The sequence below is a fragment of the Crocuta crocuta genome, unplaced genomic scaffold (assembly GCF_008692635.1).
Source record: "Crocuta crocuta isolate KB4526 unplaced genomic scaffold, BGI_CrCroc_1.0 scaffold119, whole genome shotgun sequence".
Classification (NCBI taxonomy): domain Eukaryota; kingdom Metazoa; phylum Chordata; class Mammalia; order Carnivora; family Hyaenidae; genus Crocuta; species Crocuta crocuta.
Window position 1 is genome coordinate 1,313,541 of NW_027551562.1, and position 25,272 is coordinate 1,338,812.

Here is a 25,272-nt window from a genome sequence, read left to right on the forward strand (position 1 = left end):
CTGCGATTATGATGGACTTGCTCTCTCTCTACCCGACCTGAGCTTCCCAAGGGCAGGGACCGGGTTTGTCTCACCAGCGTCAGGCAGTAGATGTTGGCAGAAAACTTGGGTTGCATTTTACTCAGCAGCCCTTTCCCCGGGTCAGCAAAGTTTATTGTTTACCGTGACACTAAAAATAGACACCGATCCCATCTGCTGCTTCCCACTGGAGGCCCATTTTTGTTCATCTTAGGTCTTTGAATAGAAATACTCAGAACCGTGGGGTGCCTGGGTGGCTCAGTCGGATAAGCCTCCGACTCTTGGTTTCAGCTCAGGTGATCTCATGGTTCATAGGTTCGAGCCCCGCATCGGGCTCTGTGCTGACAGCTGCAGAGTCTGCTTGGAATTCTCTCTTCCTTTCTATGTATCTCTCTCAAAATAAATAAATAAACATTAAAAAAAATATTCAGAACCCTAATATGAAGTAGAGAAACTACTGGAACGGGCACCAAACCCCAGAGATGCAACTGTAGAAGGAGATGGAATGGACATTCGTCTCCATCTCCACAAACTACTAGCCCTTCAGGTAAACCCAACCTTCTCCTTCTCCTGGGGAGGTGGGGACTCAGCTGACATGCCCTCCTCTGCCACATCAGTCTCCTATTCACAGCTGTCCGGATGCTCTGGTTACCATATGGCTTCCTTGGCAGGCTCCTGCCTATCTCTCCAACCTCTCCCCTGCCCCTCTCCCCTGCCCCTCTCCCCTGCTCCCTATCTCCACCTGTCCCTCCAGCGGCACTAAGTCTCTTCTGCTTTTTCCGCACAGAGTAGCAACTTTCTATTTTTTGTTAGTTTGTTTGAAGTTTATTTCTTTATTTTGAGGGAGAGACAGAGAGCGAGTGGGGAAGGGGCAGAGAGAGAAAGAGCGCCTCAAGCAGACTCCATACTGTCAGCGCAGAGCCTGATGTGGGGCTCCAAACCCATGAACCATGAGGTCACAACCTGAGCTGAAATCAAGAGTCGGACGCTTCACCGACTGAGCCACCCGGGTGCCCCTGCATTTTTATTTTTATTTCTTTCTAGTTAATTATTTTTAAGCTTATTTCTTTAAATTCATGTTAGTTAACACCCAGTGTAGGGTAGCATCTTTATTTTTGGTCTCCTTTCTGCGTAAAATGACCTCCCCTGCCTTCTGGGCCTCGCTAATTGGTGTATAATTTATACACAATAAAAGTGTACTATTTTGGTACAGGGCACCATAATGCTGGCACACAGAGCTGCTACATCCCTCCCAGAGTCACTGCACCTCGCATTTCTGTCCAATCAATCTACTCTGTCCACCTCCGTCTCCTCACCACCATACATCTCTTTCCCGTCCCTATAATTATGCCTTTTCTACGATGTCTCATAAAATGCTTTTGTCCTGCCATCCAGGCTTTGGGGTCTAGCTTCTTTCCCTTGGCACCTTGCTTTGGGGACTCACTGATATTGCTGCGTGTCTCAGCGGTTCACTCCTTTTTCGTTGCTGAACTGTATTCTATTGTATTTGTTTTCCCATTTTTAAGACTCAGTCCAAGAGTCTCCTTCTCCAGAAAGTCTTCCCTGATACAACAGTTATGTGCGGAGCCTGCCTTCTTCCCACAGCAGCCCAGGCCCTTCCCCTCGCTTCTCACAGCACACAACGCATTGCGCATCGATCATCTATTGATGTGTCCCCTGACGAGACTCAGTTCTAGGAAGGAGGAAGAGTGTTTGGGTCATTCCCATACTCCCGACAGACAGCGCGGTGCACGGCACCTAGCCTTCACCTCGGATGCAAGTGTGAATGGCTCTCAACGGCTGGAGGCAGCCTTAACTTTGGACACATTGATGCTCCACAAAGGAACTTCCACTTGACCCAGTTACATTTGATTCTCTCAACAGCCCTATGAAATTGGCACTGATCTACACACTTGATGAAGAAGGAATTTAAGGCATCGCCGTGTGAACCCAAAGCCCGCTCTAAATACAGTGAGCTGATGACAGTCTCCCCCAGCTTGAGTGGCTTTAGGACAAGGAATCTGTGTTTTGATCGCAAATGTCTGTCTCCCTTAGCCTGTTCTCTCAAGCCAGCTAAAAAGTAAAGGTAGAGTCCTGTGGGCTAGAAACAAAGCTGTTGGATCAGGTCAAACAAAATGGTGGTCCAGCAGGTGACTGGCTCTCAAGAACAGGCTAATTCATTTCAGATGGCTGGAGTTCTGCATGAACTGAACTGAGGCTGTGCTAGATGGCCCTTGGCCACACTCAGGGGGAAGTGATGGGGAGCAGAAAACACACAAAAAGAAGCTTGGCTTAACTGTCACTTAACCAGCTGTCTCTCCCTTGGGAAAATGAATCGGACAAACCTCCTGTTCAAGATCTGTAAATAATTATCACTCGTTCCCAGGAGGTGTGAGGGTCAGAGGTCCATGCCAGGGAAGTCGATACCGGTGAAGAAACCTGAGTCTTTCTCTCCCTAATTCCACATGCAGTCCCTCACTCCCGCAAAAGGCTAGAAGGGAATTAAATTCAACTCACATGGGCCAGTCGATCAAATCTGGCAAAGAGCTCGTTAAGCATCCTGACCAGCTCCTGGGCAGACAAGGTCGTGGAGAGGTTGGTAAATCCTTTAACATCTGCAAAAAGAATACTAGACAACAGGGAAGGGGTGGGGTGGGGAGAGAGCATATTAATATTTTAATCTGTCCTGGAAGACATCAAGCCCATCCAAAGAAATCAACTGCGGTCTGAGATTCTAGCTCTCTGTGCCACGAGTCAGGAGGAACGTGTCAGTATTTCCCAAATACCTCAGCAGAGGGGGGTCCACCCCGGGGTTCAGGAAGGGCAAGGGGGCAGCCGAAAGCCCTTCTTCCTGCACAGGGCTGTGGCGTGTGGGCAATGCGAAATATCCAGAAGGGGATTTGTTACTACGAACGGATCGATTTGTTGTGGAAAGCAAAACGAAGCTTTCTGGACTACCTCTCTCATTTTGCAACGGACACCACTGCAGATGCCTTAAACACAGAGTGAAACGGACACCAGGGACAAAAGAACAAAATGTCTCAGTCTCACTGTCTCTGGCAAATGGCACACCGAACATCGCAGACAGATAGAGTCAGGCATTTTTCAAACATGGGACTAGGAGGCAGAGCCGGGAGACCTCAGGCGGAAGAACGAATTGCCTAAAACTCTCACATTTGCTAAGTATTTAAGTGAGGTGAGGTCTTCTCTCAGCATGTGGTTTGGCAGAAGGGGCGAGGAAAGCAAGGGCGGGGGGGGGTCCTTGAAAGCCTTTGAAAGCAAGGCACTGTGGGAGCACTGTCTCAGTCCACCATCCAGGCACCCTGCCGGGACAGCATTATTCCCTCCATTATGATGATCAGGGAACTAGAGCTCAGAGAGGCAAGGAGGTTCCCCTAACAGTTTGTGTAGCACGTGGCAGAGCTGGGACTGTCCACCTGCCCAGTAGGGCACTGTCCCGACCCACCTCGCCACCTCAGCGACCCGCGCAAGAGCAGAGGCACCTCTATGTGGAGAAAAAAGGAAGCCTTGTGCACTGTTGGTGGGAATGCAAACTGGTACAGCCACTGCGGAAAACGGTATGGGGTCCTCAAAAAATTACAAAGAGAATTAGCCTATGACCCAGTAATTCCACTGCTGCATAATTTACAGAATATGAAAACATTAATTTGAAAAAAGATCTATAGACCCTTATGTCACTGCAGTGTTATTTACAACAGCCAAACTCTCGCCCAAGTGTTCCAAGTGTCCATCAATAGATGGTTGGAAAAAGAAGATGTGGTGGATATGTTCAATGGAATATTATTCAGACTTTAAAAAATGAAATCTTGCCATTTGCAACAATATGAATGGAACTAGAGAGTATTATGCTAAGTGAAGGAAGTCAGGGAAAGACAAATACCATATGATTTCACCCTATGAGGAGTTTAAGAAACAAATAAACAAACAAAAAAAATGAGCAGAGCAAAGAGAGAGAGAAATCAAGAAACAGACTCTTAATCACAGAAAACTAATGGTTACCGGAGGGGAGGTGGGTGGGGGATGGGTGATAGGTGATGGGGATTAAGGGTACAGTCATCATGATGAACACTGAGCGGTGCACAGAATTGTTGAATCACTATATTATACACCTGAAACTTATATAACGCTGCATGTTAACTATACTGGAATTAAAATTTAAAAAAGAAAAAAAACTTAGAGCGCCTGGGTGGCTCAGTTGGTTGAGCATCTGATTTCAGCTCAGGTTGTGATCTTCAAGTTCAAGATCATGAGTTTGAGCCCCACATCGGGCTTGTCTCTGTCAGCCCAGAGGCTGCTTCAGATCCTCTGTCTCCCTCTTTCTCTGCCCTCCCTGCTCACACTCTCTATAAAAAAATAAACATTAAAAAAAAGAAAACGAACGTAACAAAAAAGCAGAGGCACTTCTCAGATTTTGTCATGTTCGAAGCTAGGACAGCATCTTCGCAGTGAAACTTTGGGGGATTTTCTTAGCGTGGCACAGAATAATGGTGCGTCTTAGAATCAGTGTAACTTAGTTTTAATGCAATAGGCTAATTAGCCAGAAAACACTGCGGAATGTGTGCTGACTTACATTGGTTACCCCGGTATTCAGTGGTTCTTAAAGTTGTCTCCATTACAAACCCTTTTAATAATCGGATATAGGCTCCAAACTCTCTCTTCTAAAAATGCACAAGTGTTCACAATTCTGCACTTTGTCTCAAGGGATGCACACCTTCCCTGAGCGCATTCATGGACTCATTAGGAATCCTCAGGACCCAGTTTTTTTATTTGTTAGAAGATTGTTTGAATTAATAATTTAATGCTTTAATTATTTTAGCAAATATTTATGCATCTGCCATGCATGCTGCATGCATCAAAAAGATGCAGCGTGTGTCCTCGGGATGCTCAGAGCCTGGGGACTGAGGTTGGCCAGACAAGAAGAAAGACAGAAACAACACAGGAGATGAGTACAGTGCTCCCTCCTTATCTGGGGTAAGACGATCTCTTCTAAGACCCCCCCGGGAGTGCCTGAGCCCGTGGATCGTACCGAACTCGAAATAGACTGTGTTTTCCTATACGTACCTACTTAGGACAGAGTTCATTTTATAAATGAGGCACAGGAAGATATTAACAACAATAGTAATAGCATAGAACAATTCTAGCAATATACTGTAATAAGTTATGTGAATGTGGTCTCTCTCTCTCTCTCTCTCTCTCTCTCAACACATCTTAGTGCTCCGTACCCACTCTTCTTGGGATGAGAGATGATAAAATGCCTACATAATGAGATGAAGGAAGAGCAATGGTGCAGGTGCTATGACCCCAGTGGTAGGATACCGCTGACCTTCTGATGTTAAGTCAGAGGAGGACAGTCTACTTCTGGACTCAGTTAACCGTGGGAAACCGAAACCATGGGTAAGGGAGGGGACCTCTGTACTCTGATGGAAGGACACTCTGGGGGATGACCAGTGACAGGGGGTTGGCAGTTTCCAATGCGCCAGAGGCTCAGCCGAGTTCTGCAGGACCCATGGGACGCGCCAGACGGTAAATCATGTAGAAGGGTGGGTGGTCTGAGTAGACGAATCAGCACATGCTAGGGTCAGGTGGAAGTGCGGCAAATGGACAGCAGCTCTGCTGAATTCAAGGGCAGCTAGTCAGCAGGTGGCACTGAGCAATGAGGTTGGGAAAAGACGAAGGGAGAGAGGGTGTCCGAGTTAGAGATGTCGGGCAGGGGAGTGTTGGAAACGGGCTGGGAAGGCAAGTTGAAGAGCGCAGACTTTGTCCTGAAAGTGATGGAAAGCCAGCGAAGGGTTTTAAGCCCAGGCGTGATACCTTTAGATTTCTAATATATAAAGCTTGCTCTGGAACAGGCTCCACGCAGCCACTGTCCTGTACTGCGTTCTGGTGGGTACAGTGTCTGGCAAGTGCATAGGACCAAGTGCACAGTCCAGACAGATCAGAGTTCAGAGCCCTGCTTACCACTTGTGAATACCATGACCTTGGGTTATTACGTCCCGAACCTCTCTAAGCTTTTGATTTGTTACCTGGAGAGAACTGTAGTACTTGCATTACTGATGGATAGTAAGTGCTTAGCACAGTGCTGGTATATAGTAAGTGCTCCATAAATGTATTGTGATTGCATGCTTTTGAGAGATAGTGAGAGAAGAGAGGTAACAGGGGAGAAAGTAAGATCTTTAATTAGATCCTTTGTTACTTGCAGCTAAAGGAATTTCTAATTGTTGACACAAGTACCAATGACAACAGCAGTAATATTTACAAGCATCTACTGTGAATTAATACTGTCCCAAGTTCCACATGTATTATCTCACTTGTTTCTCATAATGATCTATGAGGTAGGATTTATTGTGACCATTTCCATTTTATAGATAAGGACACTGAGACCCAAGTAACTTGCCCACAGACATGAAATCTAAGATGTGAACCAGGCAGCCTGGCTCTGGAATCTATACTCTTTTTTTAAGTTTATTTATTTATTTTGAGAGAGAGAGAGAGAGAAGAGAAGGGCAGAGAGAGAGGGAGAGAGATGGAATCCCAAGCAGGCTCCACGCTGTCAGCACAGAGCCCGATGTGGGGCTTGAACCCATGAACCACAAGATCATGACCTGAGCTGAAGTCGGATGCTTAACCGACTGAGCCACCCAGGTGTCCCTGGAAACTATACTCTTTATCACTGTAGGATGCCACCTTCAAAGTAAGGACAGTCATTGCCATGGCCAGTGGAAGTGGAAGGGCCCATAGATCCAACTCACTCAATAGAGTCATTCACTGAAAACTATTTGTCTATGTTGTGAATGATTCATTCATTCCATCATTCATTCATCCATCCATTCATTTATTCAACAGCTAAGTAACTGAAGGCCTACTTGTGTTAGGGAGTGGGGTTACAGTGGTGAGCAGAAAGAACCATCATGCCCCTTATGGAGCACACAGCCTATTGAAGAAGAAATGGACTTGCAGAGACCAAAGGCTAAAAAAGTTTCAGATGTGCTCAGAGAGCCAATACCGTCAAATTTCTTGTGGTCTTCTGAACACACTGGACTTTATGCAACTGTATGTGAACATGATGTGCTGGCTCCCTGACACAGCTTTCTTTCCTACAGATTTAACTCCTTCTTGTCTTTTAAGAACCCACTCAGATGTTTAGATCCTGCTTTTTTTTTTTTTAAAGTTTATTTATTTATTTTGAGAGAGAGAGAGTGAGAGAGAGAGAATCCCAACCAGGTTTCCTGTTCAGGGTGGAGCCCAACGCGGGGCTCGAACTCATGAACCATGGGATCACGACCTGAGCAGAAATCAAGAGTTGGATGCTTAACTGACTGAGCCACCCAGACGCCCTGTAGATCTTGCTTTTATAGAGAATATCTTAAGCAAAGTTAGTCACTGCTTCTCCACCTCCCTCCCAGCCTGCGGTCCCCTCTGTCATGGCACCTAACACTTGACAGCACAGTCATTTAGGACTGAGTGTGCTCCATCTATTAACTAACAGGAAGAAAGTCACTTCTGTGTCCCAACTGCCTAGCACATGGGGGCCTCATGACAGGCTTCCTGAATTGAATCAAAACAGAAATCTTCAGAATTCTCTCTCTCTCTCTCTCTCTCTTTTTTTTTTTTTTTTTTTTTTTNCGCTCTCTCAGAAATAAATAAAAAACATTAAAAAAAAGAATCTGCTTTAAAAGGAGCCCCTAGGGATTGTGTGCTCACTCAGGCCAGAGGAGCACCTGTTTAAGTGGTAGTTACACAGTGAGAGTTTGTTGAATAAAAGACGAGAAACAGAAACCAGGGCCCTGATTCTCTCTGCATCTGCTCATTCTGCTGTCCCCAAGTGGGGAGCTCAAGGTCAGTTCTCTTGATTCTAGGTATGAACTTGGAACCTTCCATGATCATCATCTTGGAGTAGATTCATTTTAGAGGGTACTGAAGAGGCCATGTTAATTTTCCAATCTAATTTGCTGAGATAAGTTGTTTATTGGGCTAAAAATAAGTGATATTACCTAATAGTCACTCTGCAAATAGAGACCTCAAGAAAGCTTCAGCAAAGTTCAAAAGAATCGTTAGGAACATGGGCCCTATATAGACTCTTTTTCCTAACTGTGTGTCCTGGGGCAGTTTATTTAACCTCTCTGAGCTTCCATTTTCTTGATAATAAAGAAGAGATCATTGAAGCAATTCTGCACCATTACCTACAAGTAGGCAACTTTTATTTATATTTTTAAGTTTATTTATATATTTTTAGAGAGAGAGAGAACTAGCAGGGGAGGGGCAGAGAGAGAGGGAGAGAGAGTCCCAAGCAGACTCTTCGCTGTCAGCACGGAGCCCGACGTGGGGTTTGATACCACGAACTGTGAGATCATGACCTTAGCCGAAATCACAATCGGATCCTTAATCAACTGAGCCACCCAGGCACCCCTAGGTAACTTTTTAAAAAAAATATTTATTTTTGAAAGAGAAAGAGTAAGGAAGCTGGAGAGAGAGGGGCAGACAGAGGATCTGAGGTGGGCTCTGTGACAGCATAGAGCCCAACAGGGGGCTCCAACTCAGAAGCTGTGAGATCAAAACCTGAGCTGAAATCGGACGCTGAACCGACTGAGCCACCCAGGCGTCCCCACCCCTAGGTAACTTTTAAATCACAACATAGTCTTCAGTAAGTGGAGAGCGTATAAGTCCTTGAGGCAAGTTTTGGGAATCAGAGGGTATTTAATAGATTACTCTGCAGACAGGTCCCAAAAGCCAACAGGTTTCTCTGGAGACATTCAACTGCATCTTGCTTGTACATGAAACTCCGGGCTACATGGAGAATGTGGTGACTGCGTGTGTGGACAGGGTTGGCCGGAAATCGGATAGACTGAGTGAGCCTCTAAAATTGAGGGTTTTCTGATCCCTGATGAAAGTTTACTGAACTGTCTACTATAACCCTGGGAAAGGTAAAGACAAATCTATCTCCTGAGCAGATCCAAACAAGGGTTGCTGGTACAGATGTCAATGTGTATGGCGTGGGGATGGGCAGGGGAAGGTGGAGGGAGCTTTGGGAGAGAGGCTAACTGTCCACCAGATTCATGTTCCCTTGTCACCAGGAAAGGCCGCTGAGCCGGAGACCCTGTTCTCCTCTCGTATCCGTGTGGGCCAGGCAATCAGTCTCATCGGCAGAATCTGAACATAAGTGATATGTGCGATTTCTGGGCCAAGGTGGTGAAGAGGCAGGTGTGCCTTTTCTGCCGTTTTCCCTCCGAGAGCTGAACACCAAAATCGCCAAGGCTCGGGGAAGGGCCTCCGTCCCCGAGTCACCCACTGACCAGAAGTGTTAGCAGTGAGAAGACAGTATTACCCTAAATAATGTAAGTGTCTTAAATATATGGGAGAAAATAAGAGAAACAAATAGAATTGGGCACCAAGCGGCTGGGAGAGATTCTGCTGGAGTCTCAGACGCACAGAGCTGAAATCAACATAAAGATCCAAATTTTCCGTCCATTTCAAACAGTTTTTGGATTCGGAACCTGAGGTCCCCAAAGATGAAATGAGGCAGCCAAAGTCTGGCAGGGGATGTGGCTCAGAGAATGCATTCTGGAATGAGAATACCAGTCCCCTGTCAGTGCCCTGAGCACAGTCAGGGCCCCGAGGGCGGTACCTCTTACCGACCTACCCCATGCCGTCATATGCACAACTACGTACACGACAGGAGGCAAAGAATTCTATGAAATATAATCAAGGGTTAGAGGTTTACAGCAGACCATTTTCAGGGAAGGGTCACTGAATAACCACAGCAGTAAAAGCAACAGAGAAGAAAGAATGAACGGAGGTGGGTTGCCCTGAAGAGACAGACAGGATTGGAAATAATTAAAAAATCCTTCCCACACCCCAGCGGATGTGCTCTGGGCGCTGGGGAGGAGGGGACAGCAGCCGGTGCTTTTCTCATCGCTGATGTTATTTTAGCATCCGGCAGCCCTGCAGCGGGCTGGAGCCTCCCCCCGCCTCCCCCCTCCCTCCCAGATTTCTTCTTCCCAATGCCAGGGGAGGCTCTGGGCATCCCCTGACCCCAGCCTCCGTGAGGGCGGGAGAGGCCCAGTGTGACAGCAGGCATCTCCAGACTCTTCTGTTAGAAGCGACCCCTTTGCCTGAGGGGCCGAGAAGTACAGGGCAGCAAACCCAATTCTAATTTGGTGCCATGTACACTTCTGCAAGAGGGCCTTCAGTGTAAGGAGTCTGTTTAACGGCTTAAAATGAAAGGGTGAGGTGGAGAGGGCGGAAGTCACTTCAGCTGTTCCCGACTAAGGGAAACCCTGAAAACCCATCAATGTGGAAAGAGCACCGAGCCTGTCATTGATTGAGCTTAAGGCTCCCGAGTATGTTGGTGTGACAGCCTTGTGTATGTTTTTTCTTTTTTTCTTTATTAAAGGTAATTGTCTCCTTCCCTTGCCACCTGCCTTCTCCATGGTGACAGGCACTTGCATAATATTCTTTTCCTATTTTTATATGTATATATCATATAATAATGATAACCAATAATCAATATCAAATAATAATCACATACACATAATATATATGTTATATATTATCTACAGATACAGATATAGATAGACAGATCTCACTGTTCAGCCTTCACTTGTACAAATCCCTTGTCTGGGGATTCCTTTCTTTGCTATTCTTCACTAAGCTGGCTCAATTTCAAATAAAGCAAATGAGAAGCATCTCTTTTAGGAAGGTTTTTCTTATCACCCCCATCCCCTTCGTTACCCTAGGTCTTCCTCTTTATATGATCCATTAACAGCCTTTACTTACTTTGAAAACAGAATCCCACACTGTGTTAGAATTACAGGTACTTCCCTGAGCCTGTGGTCCAGAACTGGTATTGATGAGATCTCACTATCAATGGGACCAATTTGTACAGCTGGGGAGTATCTTTTATGGGAGTTGCTGTTGGACAAAAGGCTGCTTTGCAGACCCAGGCATCTAAACCCGTGGAGCGCCAGTCCTGGCCAAAACCCTGAGGATGACCTCTACTGAGACGCCCGCTGGGTCAGACTCAGGATCTCTGTTGGACTTCCTTTCAAATGCATGTCCCGGCATGCCAGCTGAACGCCCGGAGATGCTGGTTAGAAGGAAAAGTTGTTTTCCCTCAGATCAAGGTCAAGAGGGTACATTGGTCGTCTTAGAGCTATTTAACGGATAGACCTTCCCCCTATGTTTGGGAATGTTTCCCCTATGACGTTTAGTGGGAGGGAGATATAATTCTGTTGTACCAGCTGCAAATGTCAGGTATCTGCTTGCCAGGCACTTCCGGTGAGTGTCTAGGTTAAGCCAATCAGACACGTCTGCCCCAGGCTTCACCTTGCGATGCAAAGAGGCAGGGGAACTGGGAGTGGGGGCAGAGCAAAGGTAGCCTCATCGGGATCTCGGGGGCTGCAGGAGGATTTCGGGAGGTGGCAGCCGTGTTGGGGAAGGCGAGGGAGTTTGTAGTACAAGCAGTGGATTCTTTAGGGACAGTGGAGGCCGCTTTCTCCCTGGCCCAGTGCTCCACGGTGATTCTGGCTCTGCTCTGGCTTCATTCTGGCTCATCTGCTGAGCCTCCCTCTCCATCCTTCCCCAATTTTTCTATAAGCCACTAAGCAGCCTTTTAACGGACTTGAATTGACCAGGCTTCGGTTCCTTTTGCTTAAAATTAAGAAACATGTCTAAAACCATCTACAAATGCCTAATGCTCTACTGGATTTTTACCTCTATTCTATGCTTCATATATAACTTCACTCACATTATGTACATAAACCCCTGCAAGGCGACTATTAAAATGCCCATTTTCTAGAGAAGGGTCCTGAGATTCAAGTATGTAAATTGCCCGAGGTCACATACAAGGAAGAAGTAGAACTGGATGGATGGATGGATGGAAGGGTGGGTGGGTGCAAGGGTGGGTAGATGGATGGGTGGTTGAGTGGATGGATGGATGGATGGATGGATGGATGGATGGATGGATGGATGGATGGTTGGCCACAAATATGTTTGCAAAAGAAAAATGAGCTATAATTCTGTTTTATATATATTTTTTTAAAGTTATAATATAAGGAGGAGACCAAGGTGATCACCCCTGAAGTCTCCAGGTTGCATTTTGGCATTATTTTTTCAATCATAATGTAAAAGGCTTTTGCTTTCCCACTCGAAATGTAAAGGCAGGCAAGCTAATGTAATTGTAGTTCTCTGACATTCTTCTCGAGCCTCAATTCGGAAATGAATTCAATGATGAATAATCACTGGTTAATGAATTAATCAACCAAATGAAGAAAGGCTTTGACATTCAGGCAGACCGAGATCATGGCAGCCTGATGGGAGCAGCCAGGCACACACAGGCCATGCATAGAGCCGGGGTAAGGGTGCTGTGCTTCCCACCTGACGTTCTCATAGCGGTGGATGTAGATCCGATGGAACTGGTGCTGCAGGTGCTCATCTTCAACATTGGTCATGTCGTTGATCATTTCCAGCACAACGAACCGGGGAAGCACAGACAGCACGAGCCGCTCCTGGAACAAAACAAAGCAATGGAGAGGGACAGTCTTGTTAGGCTGACCAGCAAGTCTGAGATGGGTGCATGCACCACGGTAGAAGTCATGGGGCTCTTGGCTGCGCTTCTTCAGGAACTGCTAACTTGACACCGTTCTCAAACATGACAAGTATCTACCGAGTACGTGTTATTTGCCTGGCCCCGTGCAGGATGTTGGGTAGATGGCGGTGATCCAAACGGATGGGGGCCCTCCTATTGTGGAGCTTACATTCTAACAGGGATACAACGATTAAATATTACCCACTCAAATGCACCCCTACACATTCACAAAATGCGATGAGTGCCATGCAAGAAAGGTCATGACGCAGCGCATGGTGGTTGATGACATGATTCAAGTCAGGTTAGGGAGGACCTTTTAGAGGACCTGACACTTAAACTGAAATCTGGAAGACTGGAATGAGCCAGCCCTGTGTGGTGCAAGAAGAGAAGAGGTCCAGGGAGAGGAAACAGCAAGTGTAAATGTCAAAAAAATAAAAGGGCAATGTTGTGCTGGAGGGCGGGGACAGAGGGGTGGGGTGACAAACGATGAGGTTGCAGGTGTAGACAGATCTCCCGTGTCCGTGTGAGGGGTTGGCATTTAACTCCATCTACAACTGGAAGAGACTATGGGTTTACATTTTAAAAGATCACCCTGGCTGTGGTCTGGAAAATGAAATGTGAGGTGGGGCCCAGGGTAGAGGCAGAGAGACCGGCTGGGAAGCTGCTCAGGGGTGCTGGGGAGAGGTGAGACCAGACCCGGATACCAGCAGCTGAGATGGGAGGAGAAGAGGGTGTGACAGCGGGGATGGCCGGGCTCCGAGACCGGGTGACGGAGACAACAAGCTATGATTAATGAAACAGGGGACATCCAGCGAAACCAGGGCTAGGAGCACTATGTCTTTATCAAGAGGAGAGGAAATGAGACACACACGGCCTGAAAGTAGGGACCTAACACTTGAGAGAAGAATATTCTTCCATTGTGACCAGCGCAGTAGATAAAAACAGGGCAAGAGATTAATTGGCAACAAGAACTAAATCCTAAAAGGACCTGTGTTATGGAAATGGGACAGGGATGTGGCTCCTTTGCTGTACAGTTTGCTGCATTGTGGAGCTGAGCTGAAGACAGGTGAATTCCAAACAGCAAAGTTTCTCATAATTTCCTGGTGATTTATGGATCTTAAGGATTTTCACCATCCATTTGCAAAACCCTGAAACTAAGCAGGGACAGATTATCACTGGCATTGCGTGGACTGAGTCCAGGAGGGATGAAATTACTTGCATGGCCTGCACAGTGACCAAGTGGCAGCACCAGGAGGCCACCCTTTATCACGTGATTCTCTGATGGGACTCCTGGTGAGGTGGGAGAGCTCTGGGGTCTGAGGGGGACCAGAGTTCGGACCTGTCTTCGTCGCTGACAGTCATGTAGCATCAGGCGAGCTCTCCCATCTTTGTGCCCGATCTGACAAACAACAAGGAAATCATCTACTTCCCAGGGATTCTGTGAGAATTCAGTGAAATAAAACATGTGATGGGCCTGGCGTGAATTCTCTCCCCTCTGCTCTACTTCCCTCGGCTCCCCTGCAACGGGCTTTATTAGTGAAGGGTGCACTGAGCCTCATAGGATGAGGCTTCTCCTCTCCTGAAGGCTGCTCATAGTGGGACTGAGAAGCATGTTTCTTGCAAACGCCCCTGCTTCACATCCATTTTCTGCTCATCAGTGCAATCTGCCAACTTCCTAGGTACGTATGGCCTTGCTCGTGCGTCGCTGCTGGATGGGAGCAGGTACTAATCATGGCTTTGAGGGGCACTCGGTGCCTGAAAATAGTAGGCACTCGAGCAATACTTCGTAAACAAAGGGTGAACACAGAGACAGTAAGCAGTGACTGTGCCCAGGTCATGACTGGACCCACTACAGTGGCCAGCACAGTCTATGCACAGGATGATTATTTGCTAGGCAGATTTTTTTTTAAGAGAGAGAGAGAGAGAGTGCAGGTGCAAGCAGGGAAGAGGGGCAGAGAGAGAGAGAGAGAATCTTAATCAGGCTCCACACTCAGGGCAGGGTCTGATGTGGGGCTCGATCTCATGACTCTGGGATTGTGACCTAATGATCATGACCAACTGAGCCACCCAAGTGCCCCTAAACAGATTCTTTAGGTAGCAATGCACACTCACCTCAAAGTATGGTATCAAGGCTTTCATGGGAGACTTTAAAACTAAAATTTTAATAGCAAAGTTCTCTAGCTCCCAGACTTGCCAGCCTCTAAAGAGTGGTGCTATTAGGCAATTTCCCCAGCTCTCCTCCTTTGTAAAGCATTTTATGGAAGGTGATGGGAATCTGCCTGGAGATTCCTTATTTTATTTTATTTTTTAAAAATGTTTATTTATTCTTTGAGAGAGAGAGAAAGAGAACATTAGCAGGGGAGTGGCAGAGAGAGGAGACAGAGAATCTGAAGCAGGCTCCAGGCTCTGGGTTGTCAGCACAGAGCCCGACGTGGGCCTCGAACCCACCAACCCTGAGATTATGACTTGAGCTGTAGCCAGATGCTCAACAGACTGAGCCACCCAGGCACCCCTGGAGTTTGCTTATAAAAGCCCCTTTTCAGGGATTCTGGGTGGCTCAGTCGGTTAAGCACCCAACTCTTGATTTCAGCTCAGGTCATGATCTCACCCTCATAAGATAGAGCCCCGGGTTGGGCTCAGCATGGAGCATGGAGCCTGCTTGTGATTCTCTCTCTCCCTCTCTCTCTGCCCTCCCTCACCCATTCTCTCTCTCTCTCTTTCAAAACAAATAAATAAACTTAAAAAAAATAAAAGCCCATTTTAACACTTTTGGTTTCCTCAGGTCTGTTCACTGCTTGAGAAATCTCACTCAAGTCCCATGAAAACACAATCAGAATAAAAATGTGAAAGTTGGACGCTTAATACAATTCCCAGCTCCCGCTCAGGCACAATATCTGATTTTCCAGCTTTGGAGATCAGAGGTACGAGAATGTCTCCTGGAGCCAGACTGACCAGGGTGGCCTTTGTGCTGCTCAGACTCTGCACATCTCCCCCACTCCCCCTGACACCATCTTCCATCTGCAATGAAAAGGATGCGGGCTGATTCAAAGAGCACCATCTGCTCCTGCCTGGACTTCCTCTCTTCTCCCACTATGTGCTCTATTCATGTCATCAGAACACTGCTGCTTCAGGGCATCAACTGCTACATTGGCCCCGGGGGGAGTCCAGGGGAAAAATGGTGAGAGATTCAGGAGCTTTATTTTATGCAGATGCTTGTTGTCCTGGGGGTTGCAGGGGGGCAGGCCCCCCCCACGCAGGCAGCACTTCTGGGCTTATATGTAGCAGCGATTCCGAATGGCTTTAGGAAGAATGCACCATTCCCAGGCTCTTGCAAGCTGAGAGACCTCTCACCGACCTTTCTCCACGCCAGGCAAAGCAGCGTTAACTGCCGTGAAAGTCTAGACACTGGAAACAGACTTCTCCTGGGGTTATAGACAATATATTAATTTTACTGACCACTTACATTGTAGCACACCGAATGCTTTTTATCCAGTATCCGATCAGAACCTCCCATTAATCATAGGAGGGAGTAAGTTACAATCCCTCATCCGACTTAATGCATGAGGATACGGAGATTCAAAGAGTTTAGGTGAAATCTGGCAGCCCAAGGTCATGCACTTGGCAAGCACACAGTGAAGACTCAAGCCCAAGTTCTTTTCCACGGACACCTGCTCATCATTGATCCACTTACTCATTCGCTCACTGTGTCCGAGAGTAGGTGCTCTGGGCCAGATGCCATCCTGGGCATGGAGAATCAGCAGAAAACAAGAATGGACACGGCACTTCCCTCTGTAAAGTCAGTGTTCTAGAGCTGGAAAATGGACCCCGGAAGAGAGGAAAGCAAGCTGGCGGCTGCTTTAGCGGAATGCTCGGTGAAGGACTCTTCAAGGTGACTGAAGCTTGGATGTGAGGGGCAGGAGCCAGTCCTATGGAAAACTAGAGAAGGTGCTGCAGGCCCAGGGGGACCCCAAGTATGGAAGCTAGGGGATACGGTCTCTTTGGAAATCCGTCTACTCATTCACTCAACACGTTTTTACTGAGATTCAACAGTAGACAAGTATGTTAGCCGCTATGATTGTAGGAGTGAACGAGCAGGTGGGATCCTGAATTCCATGGGGGGCTTACAGGCTCCGCCTCAGACAGGACAGGCACGAGAAGTGAGAGTCGTGCTAGCGAAGAGGTCCCGTGAAAGTGGTTGGCAGGAGCTTGCCAAACACTAGGGCAGTAAGCAGGGAGCAGGCCCTCCCGAGCGGCATGGGCAGATAACCCAGCGACGTGGGGGCAGGCTGCTCTATAAGCAACAGATGAGGTCCTGGGCAGCCTTGCGAGCGCTGCAAACGCTGGGCTTCTACTCAGTTCGTCATCAAGACTCAGAGCAAGACAGAGAGCAAGGGATGAGAACTTGACCTACAGACTAAACATTTGGTATTTAGGCTCAGGTATAAGGCATGGGTTCAACCATGGTGCCGTGTTTTAAACCTTGAAGTTGCTCAGGTGAGTCACACATTCCTCTGATCATAAGGGACCTGCCCCTAGGATGCCTTCCTTCACTGGTCTGCTGAAGTGACACTGCTTCCACGAAGCCCCCCGCGCCCCCCGAATCCTCCTATGCCACACAGACCTGCCTACTTCTGCCCAGATTGCAACCCACACCGGCCTCTGAACAAGCCCCTGTGCCACTTGACTGCAGTTAGCACCTCTCCTGGTTGACCTTCATTTGCCAACTCTCTGGATCACCTGACTCAGTGGGTCCACGTTTTCCAGTGCCTCTTTCATACCTGTCAGCTGAGCACTGCGGGGCTGAAGGTCCCCCAGCTCATAAGGAGCTCTCCAAACGCCCTATTCCCTATGTAACCCCACGCTGGCCACGAGTTACCGGGCTTGTCCCCAGTCGCCATTATGTCAGTTTATCTGTTGGTGCACTCACTCCATTTAATTAGATATTACATTAAAAATTTAAAACAAGTAGGAACAAGTGATATGCTGTATGCAAATGCAATCGAACGCTTTGCAAAGACTTGGTAATGCTCAGTAGCTCAAACCTTGTGTAGATGTGGGCAAGGTGGCCATAAGTATTTGTGGGAAAAGTAATAAAAATTCAGAAGTCGTTCTGATAATGTTGCAAGTCCTTTTAAATCCTTGCTCCATTTTAAGGAAGTAGCGGCCTTGGCTGACGTCTAATTAGCTACGGTCTCAATAAGAAACAATAGATCTAAGCTAAAAATAAATGTGCTGGCTTTATAATAAAAGACCTGGCAAAGGCTTTGTTATTTTATGTTTAAGTTATAAATAAAATGTTTAAGTACAGTTTTTCAGAATTCCCCATTTTAACCCACTTTGCCAACTAATCAAGCAATTGCTCATCCTGATGGCTTCAACTAGAGCAATCTTACAATTCTTGTTTAGATGTCTGTCCGCGAAGCCTTTGAAAGCCATGGGGGTGTTCTGTCTACCTCCAGAACCCAACACAGGCTCAGGAAGGAAAGGGTGGCCGTATTTTCCGGGTTCCTCTGTTGACGGCTAGATACCCTACTCTGCTTCAGAAAACTCAGGCTTTATCCTAAGTATCCTGGGATGTCTCATGGAGTCTAAGGGCAAAACAGAGGCTGAGTCTTGGGAATGAAAGGTGACTCAAAATGACTCTTGCCCTTAAATGTGGATCTCCGCTCCTTCTCCAAGCTGGCTTCATCCTTCTCTGTCACTTCTCATTCACTGAGAGCTCTTGGTCCTTCTCCCTTGTATCTTTGGCCAGTTTAAGAAGATACTTGCTCCATTCAAGACTCAACACGTCTTCTAGACGACTAACAGACACATGAAAAGATGCTCAACATCACTCATCGTCAGGGAAATAACAAATCAAAATCACAGTGAGATATGACCTCACATCTGTCTGGCTAAAATTAACAACACGGGAAACAACAGGTGTTGGCGATAATATGGAGAAAAGGGAACCCTCCTGCACTGGTGGGAATGCAAACTGGTGCAGCCACTCTGGAAAACAGTATGGAGGTTCCCCAAAAAGTTAAAGATAGCACTACCCCATGACCCAGCAACTGCACTACTAGGTATTTACCCAAAGGATATGAAATGCTGATGCGAAGGAGTATATGCAACCCAGTGTTTACAGCAGCACTATCAAAAGTAGCCAAACTATGGAAAGAGCCTAAATGTCCTTCAACAGATGAATGGACAAAGAAGGGGCATGGGGTGGCTCAATCGGTTAAGCATCCGACTTTGATTCAGGTCATGACTCAGTTTGTGGGCTTGAGCCCCACGTCAGGCTCTGTGCTGACAGCTCAGAGCCTGGAGCCTGCTTCGGATTCTGTGTCTCCTTCTCTCTCTGCCCCTCCACCACTCATGGTCTATCTCTCTCTGTCTCAAAAATAAATAAAACAAGCAAAAAAAAATTAAAAAGAAGATGTGATATATATAATAGAATATTATTCAGCCACCAAAAAGAATGAAATCTTGCCATTTGCAGTAACTTGGATAGAGCTAGAGTGTATTATGCTAAGCGAAAATTCAGTCAAAGGAAGGCAAATACCATGTGATTTTACTCATATGTGGAATTTGGTAAACAAAATAGATGAATAAGTGGGATGAACGGGAAGGGGGAAATAAGAGGGAAGCAAACCATAAGAGACTCTTAAAGATAGAAAACACACAGAGGATTGATGGAGGGAGGTGGGTGGGGGATGGGCTAGATGGGTGATGGGTACTGGGAGGGCCCTTGTTATGATGAGCACTGGGTGTTAAGTGATGCATCACTGAATTCTACTCCTGAAACCAACACTGTGCTGTATGTTAACTAACTAGCATTTAAATAAAAATTTGGAAGAAAACAAAGACTTAACATGTCTGCATAAGGAGTCAAACATCCAGACCTGCCTAAGGCTCTCAGTCAGAGATGCAAGGAGCACAGTAAACACAGTAGTCAACACGAAAGTGGCTATTGAGAAAGGGGCGGGCTGGGTGCAGAGGGGAGAAAGTAAGTCCCAGCAAACCAGGGCACATGGCAGAGAGCACATGTGCACACACCAGTAGCCAGCGCACATATGTGGAAGGAAAGGATGAGCCAAAGAAAAACACCTGCCTGTGAAAGGGGGCCCGCTTTGACCACAGGGGTGCAGAATGGGGAGCACGGATCGATGATGAAGTAAGAGGAAAGTCAGTGCAGTGAGACAGTCATGGGCATGGCCCTGGCGGTGGGGCTCTGGCTTCCAACCCTAGCTCTGCCCCTTCCTAACTCTGCGACTTAGGATCTGGTATTTGGCGTTTCTGCACCACAGTTTCCCCATCTGTAAATCGGAGCTGGCGATAACAGCATCTGTATGCCAGGGCTGTAGAATTAAGTGAGTTGGTATTCGTAAAAGAATGAGAGAGTGTCTAGCAAGCACAGTATAGCCGCAGCCCACATGTTGATGAAATTCACCAGCAGGCGTGCCCTATTTCAAGCGTTGTTTCAGAACTCTAATTGTGCACTGGTGCAAAAACTTAGAGCTTTATGAGTAGGAACATCACACAGGAAATACGGGGAGAATGAATAGAAACTAAAAAGGCAATCGTACTATAGTGAAAAGCTTCAGCCACACTTGTAAAAATTAAAATGTCTTACACTTCTATTACCCAAAAGCTCGATTCTAGCATTTGAGTTTGTATCTTAAAGGGATTTTATAGAATGTTTGCATAGCAAGGCACCTATTTCTCTTTTTTAATGCTTTTTTATGTTTTTATTTATTATTGAGACAGAGAGAAACACAGCATGAGTGGGGAAGGGTCAGAGAGAGAGGGAGACACAGAATCCGAGGCAGGCTCCAGGCTCTGAGCTGTCAGAACAGAGCCTGATGTGGGCCTCAAACCCAAGGACCATGAGATCATGTCCTGAGCAGAAGTCGGACACTTAACTGACTGAGCCCTGCAGGCGCCCCGCACGGCTACTATTTCTGAAAGGTCGGTGTGAGCACAGCCATGCAGAAGCTGTTGTTGAACTGACTTTGAAGACATGTTCCATATACGCACTTCAGGCTGATTCAGCGAGGAGACTGAAAAGTCTGGAAACCATCAGTGTGTCCTGGTGGTGGTCTAAGACCCCCCAGGATCCTTTGGTTCTGCCCAGAAATACAAACACTAAAGATTTGGAGTCAGGCAAGCTTGAGTTAAGTTCGGCAGCTGGCTCACCTTGCAACCATAGTAACCTCTCTGACCCCTTTGTGCCTCAGTTTCTTCATCTACAAAATGGCAGTAGTACTGCCTGTCTCCCAGGATTGCTGTTTACACTATAGGCCCTTTTACAGACCGTGGCATACAGTAGGTGCTTATTAAACAGCAGTAGTCATCAGGTGTGTTTTAATTCATTCCAGAGGCCAACTCATGGGCAATAGCCTGCATTACTCTCTAGTCTGGAGTCCACGATGGGGAACACAAGGTAAAGAATAGGTTAACAAAATTCAGGTTTCAGGGAAGTTTTCTTTCTTTTTATCTTTTCAAGGAGTTAAGATTTTCCCAGTTCCCTTCATTTAGTAGTTTCCAGGCAAAGCTCTTTCCTTATTCTTTGATTTGCTTAAGCATGGCTGAATGCCTACTATATGCCGGGAGACTGCAGTGCACAAGGCCAAGCAAAGCCCTGCCTTCACAGACCTCGGTTCAGATCCTGTAACTTAGCTGTGTGTCCCTAGGCAGGTGACTTAACCTCTCCAAGCCTATTCTCCTCAAGTGCAAAATGATAACTGCAGCTCCCTTATGGGGTGATCCTTGGGACCCCGTGAGACACATCTGATCAACATGCTTGACAGCAGCACGTACCACGGGAGTGGGGGGAAGAAGTGGGGAGCAGTCTCTAGTCTGCAGAGAATTTAAAACAATAGCAAAATACTCCCAATTGCTTTGTTTTTTTATTGTGATCACCATTTACCATTCATGTTTCAGTTTGAAAGAATGTCAGTGACAAAATACTCTCCTCTACTCCCCAGGCATCTGCTTAGTAGAGATGGCATATAGTCTCCCCATCCCCATAATTATTAGTGCTTTGAAGGTGAAATGACCCATGTTAGGGCAGCACACGCCCTCACCATCAGTTTCAACCCCTCCCAACGTTTAGCACATGCATGGTAACTGACAGCTGAGGACCTCCTCTGCTGCCCCTACAACGCTAACATAAAGAAACATAACATAGAAAGGAAGGCACTTTTGGATCTGGTAATAAAGTGATACACCAAAGGCAATATGATAGTCGGGCACGATGCTGAGCTCTCCTGAAGGGAATTTCATCAAATGTTGAGGAATAAAGAACACATTTGCTGTATGCAGAAGACATTAAGGGTCGAATCTGCCACTAAGCAGCCCCTCTTGAAAAATCTTTCTTTTAAGCATTTCTTAGGGCTTGAGGATTTCAGTCTTTTCAGAGAACACTAAAAGGTTCTTTTACATGAGGTGTGCCACTTTTCTCCGACACAGGAAACAGTAAGTACTGGGCTATTTTCAATAAAAAGACATTGATATATAGGTTGGAAATCCACAATTGGAAGACGTGATTTTGAGTCTCTTTCTGGCATGCACCTACTCACTGTGTGATCTTGGGCAAGCTCCTTGATGTCTCTGAATCTGAATTTTCTTAGGTGTAAAGGCAGGCATTGAACTTTGCTCTGCCTGCTTCACAGAGGGTAAGATATTTCAGCAGGATGTCATCATGTCTTAAAAAAAAAATAGGAGGGGCGCCTGGGTAGCTCAGTCGGTTAAACGTCAGTCTCTTGATTTCTGCTCAGGTCGTGATCTCACAGTTGTGAGTTGGAGCCCCTCAATGGGCTGCGTGCTGAGAGTGGACAGCCTGCTTGGGATTCTCCTTCTTTCCCTCTCTGTCTCTGCCTCTCCTCTGTTCACACTCTCTTTCTCTAAAAATAAATAATTAAAACTTAAAAAAAATTAAGAGTTTGCCAGGTGGAGTTAGAGAAGACTATTCAGGCAATGAGCAAAGACACGGGATGGACAGCTGATGACAAGTTTGAGGGTGAGGTCACCATGGTTAAAGGTCCCTTGTGAAGGACTAATCAGAATAGAGACTTGAGAATTCCACTAGGAACAGTCTGGCATGGCTCTTCCACCCAACGGCAAGAAATTTGGTCTTTAGGTCATAGGGGAATAGGGAGCCACGATTTTTTAAGTGGGAGAGGCAAAAGGAAGTAATATCATTATTTGTGGGACTATAGAGAATGGATTGCAAGCCTAAAGGGGACAGACAGAAAATAGGTGATACAGTTGTTGCTAAGTCTCCAGCAAAGGAAGGAGATCTGAATGTGGGCCAGTGCAGGGGACAGAAAGGGAGAAATAAAGGGACAATACAATACAATAAAATACAATACTGTTATTGTATATAGGCTGAAAAATTTCCCAAAAAATGTTTGAAATTGCACAAGGGATGAAATAGAAAAAAAAAATGGTGTGTGTGTGTGTGTGTGTATACACACATATATATACGTATATATGCAAAGATATGAATATATATAAATTATATGTTAAAGTACATATATCTAATATGTATATATATAGACAAATAGATAAAAATATAGATAGATATAGATAGATACATGCATAGATAGATAGATAGATAGATAGATAGATATCCTTGCTCATACAGTGGCCTAGGAACCCGAAAGTGTTCCATCTTCTTTATTTAACTGTGGTCATTTCAGTGGCGCCCAGAAACGCTGATAGATGTACTGAACAGCACAAAGGATGCAGAATTACAAAGTCTCTGTACGCTGCAGTGGAAACAACATGTAGTGTTAACAAAGGCAGCTTACCTACTGCCTCGGCTCAAGGGATAATGCAGACAAGCTCCCTAGCACAAAATCACTCAAAATCTCAACCACCCCAGAGCAGCACTAGGCTGTCTCTCACACAGCATGCATCAAAAGGAAATTGATTGACAGAGAGCTGCTTCTGGGTTTTAAAACTTCTCACGTGGGGTTTGGCAAGACAGAGAGTGGTAAGGAAAGAGTCATGAACAAATGCATCTTTCTCAGACCTGAGAAAGACCAGGCTCAGAGCTCTCTGCCTCTTCCTTCAGCATCTGCTGATACCCCAACCCCCAACAAACATTCAACACCCCTACTTACCAGCTCACACTGCTCTGCTTAAGAACTGGCATCTAGGGGATGGGAGAACCTATATTTTAGACATGGGAGGTCCTCTGTACTACTCATCATCTTTTAGTAATTGTGTGATTACACGGCCCCATCTCTTGATATTGGGTTGATAACACCCACCCTGGTGGGTATTGAATGAATTGAGATAATTTACATAATACCTGATCCAGAGAGGGGCTCAACGAAAGCCACTTCTCGGACCTCAGTTTTTCTTTCCAGAGTCACTGAATCTGTAAGTCTGAATTCTACCTGGATAGTGTATACTATGGTATACAGCAGGAACCTAATAAATGCTTACTAAATATCTCTTGCTTGTTTCTGTGCTAACAGGTGGCTATTGTCATGTTAATCATTCCATGTTAGTAATAAACTACTGGTTACAGAGTTAAGATACATCCTTTGCATTCGAAACTCCTGTTTTGATTGTTTAGAAGTTAAAGACTTGCTCTCAGCTAGAGGGCACCTCTTACAATAGCCTTAAGTGTGGATAAATCAAGACTGGCCAGGACATCAATGTACATCCTCAGAGAAGCCTGTGTAATCTGTACTAAAGAATTTCCAGGGGCACCTGGGTGGCTCAGTTGGTTAAGCAATGGACTCTTGATTTTAGCTCAGGTCATGGTCTCACAGTTTGTGAGATCAAGCCTCGAGTGGGGCTCTGGGCTGACAGTGTGAAGCCTGCTTGGGATTCTCTCTCTCCCTTTCTCTCTTCCCCTCTCCAACTTGCATGCAAGCATGCTCTTTCTCTCTCAAAATAAATAAATAACTTAAAAAATTTCCAGCTCTTTTTTCATTTCCATCTCTCTATGGTCACGAATCTGAAAAGGAGATTCCTTTTAATATTATTCATCTATTTATTTAAATAATCATTCATCAATTATTTCTCAAGATCTTTCTCAAAATGACACAATTTAATGAAGAAACTGTGGCTCCTTCACTGAATTTCAGACAAGTACAGAAAGATATTAAGATGGTAAGTGCAGTGATGGATGGGAGGTGAGGGACAGTCTGAGTCCAATTAAGGACATCTTGACCCAGTCAGGGAAGTCTTCCTGGAAGAAGTGGTACTTGAGCTGAGTTTTGGTTTTGAGTAGAAGAAATTGTCTGAGTGAAGCCATGATGATGTAACAGATGATGTATTCATAGTGCCTTAAATAGTTGAATGCAGAGAAGGTAAGGGCCAGATCTGAAAGGCACTTGTGTGCTAAGCTAAGAAACAATAACTTCATCTTGAAGGCTAAGGGGAGCCACTGAAGGATCTTTTTCTTATTGGTAATTGAAGTGTAATTTACATAGAGGAACATGTGCGTATCCTAGATGTATTTCCACAGATTAAACATGCTCTTGTGAACAGACCCCAAACCTAGAAGCAGAACAAGACAGCACTCCCAAAGCCCTGTGTGTCCCCCAACCAGCCACTAGTCTTTCAAGGAGGAGGGGACATATTATTCAATAAAGCAAATGCCTAAGGAAGAAGGCAATCGTATTGTCAAAATAAGATTTTGTCAA

The 25,272-nt window shown here is 46.0% G+C and overlaps 1 protein-coding gene across 1 annotated transcript in view; it reads right to left on the bottom strand.

The window, feature by feature from the left end:
• The window catches only part of ADCY8 (adenylate cyclase 8), a 222,033-nt gene that overhangs the window by 132,040 nt on the left and 64,721 nt on the right, over positions 1–25,272 (bottom strand). Inside the window, exons 5-6 of the mRNA XM_077750010.1 lie at positions 12,412–12,542; positions 2,536–2,647 (exon numbers count right to left, since the gene is read on the bottom strand). Of these exons, the coding sequence (XP_077606136.1) occupies positions 2,536–2,647; positions 12,412–12,542 (243 nt within the window). The remainder of the gene's footprint in view (positions 1–2,535; positions 2,648–12,411; positions 12,543–25,272) is intronic.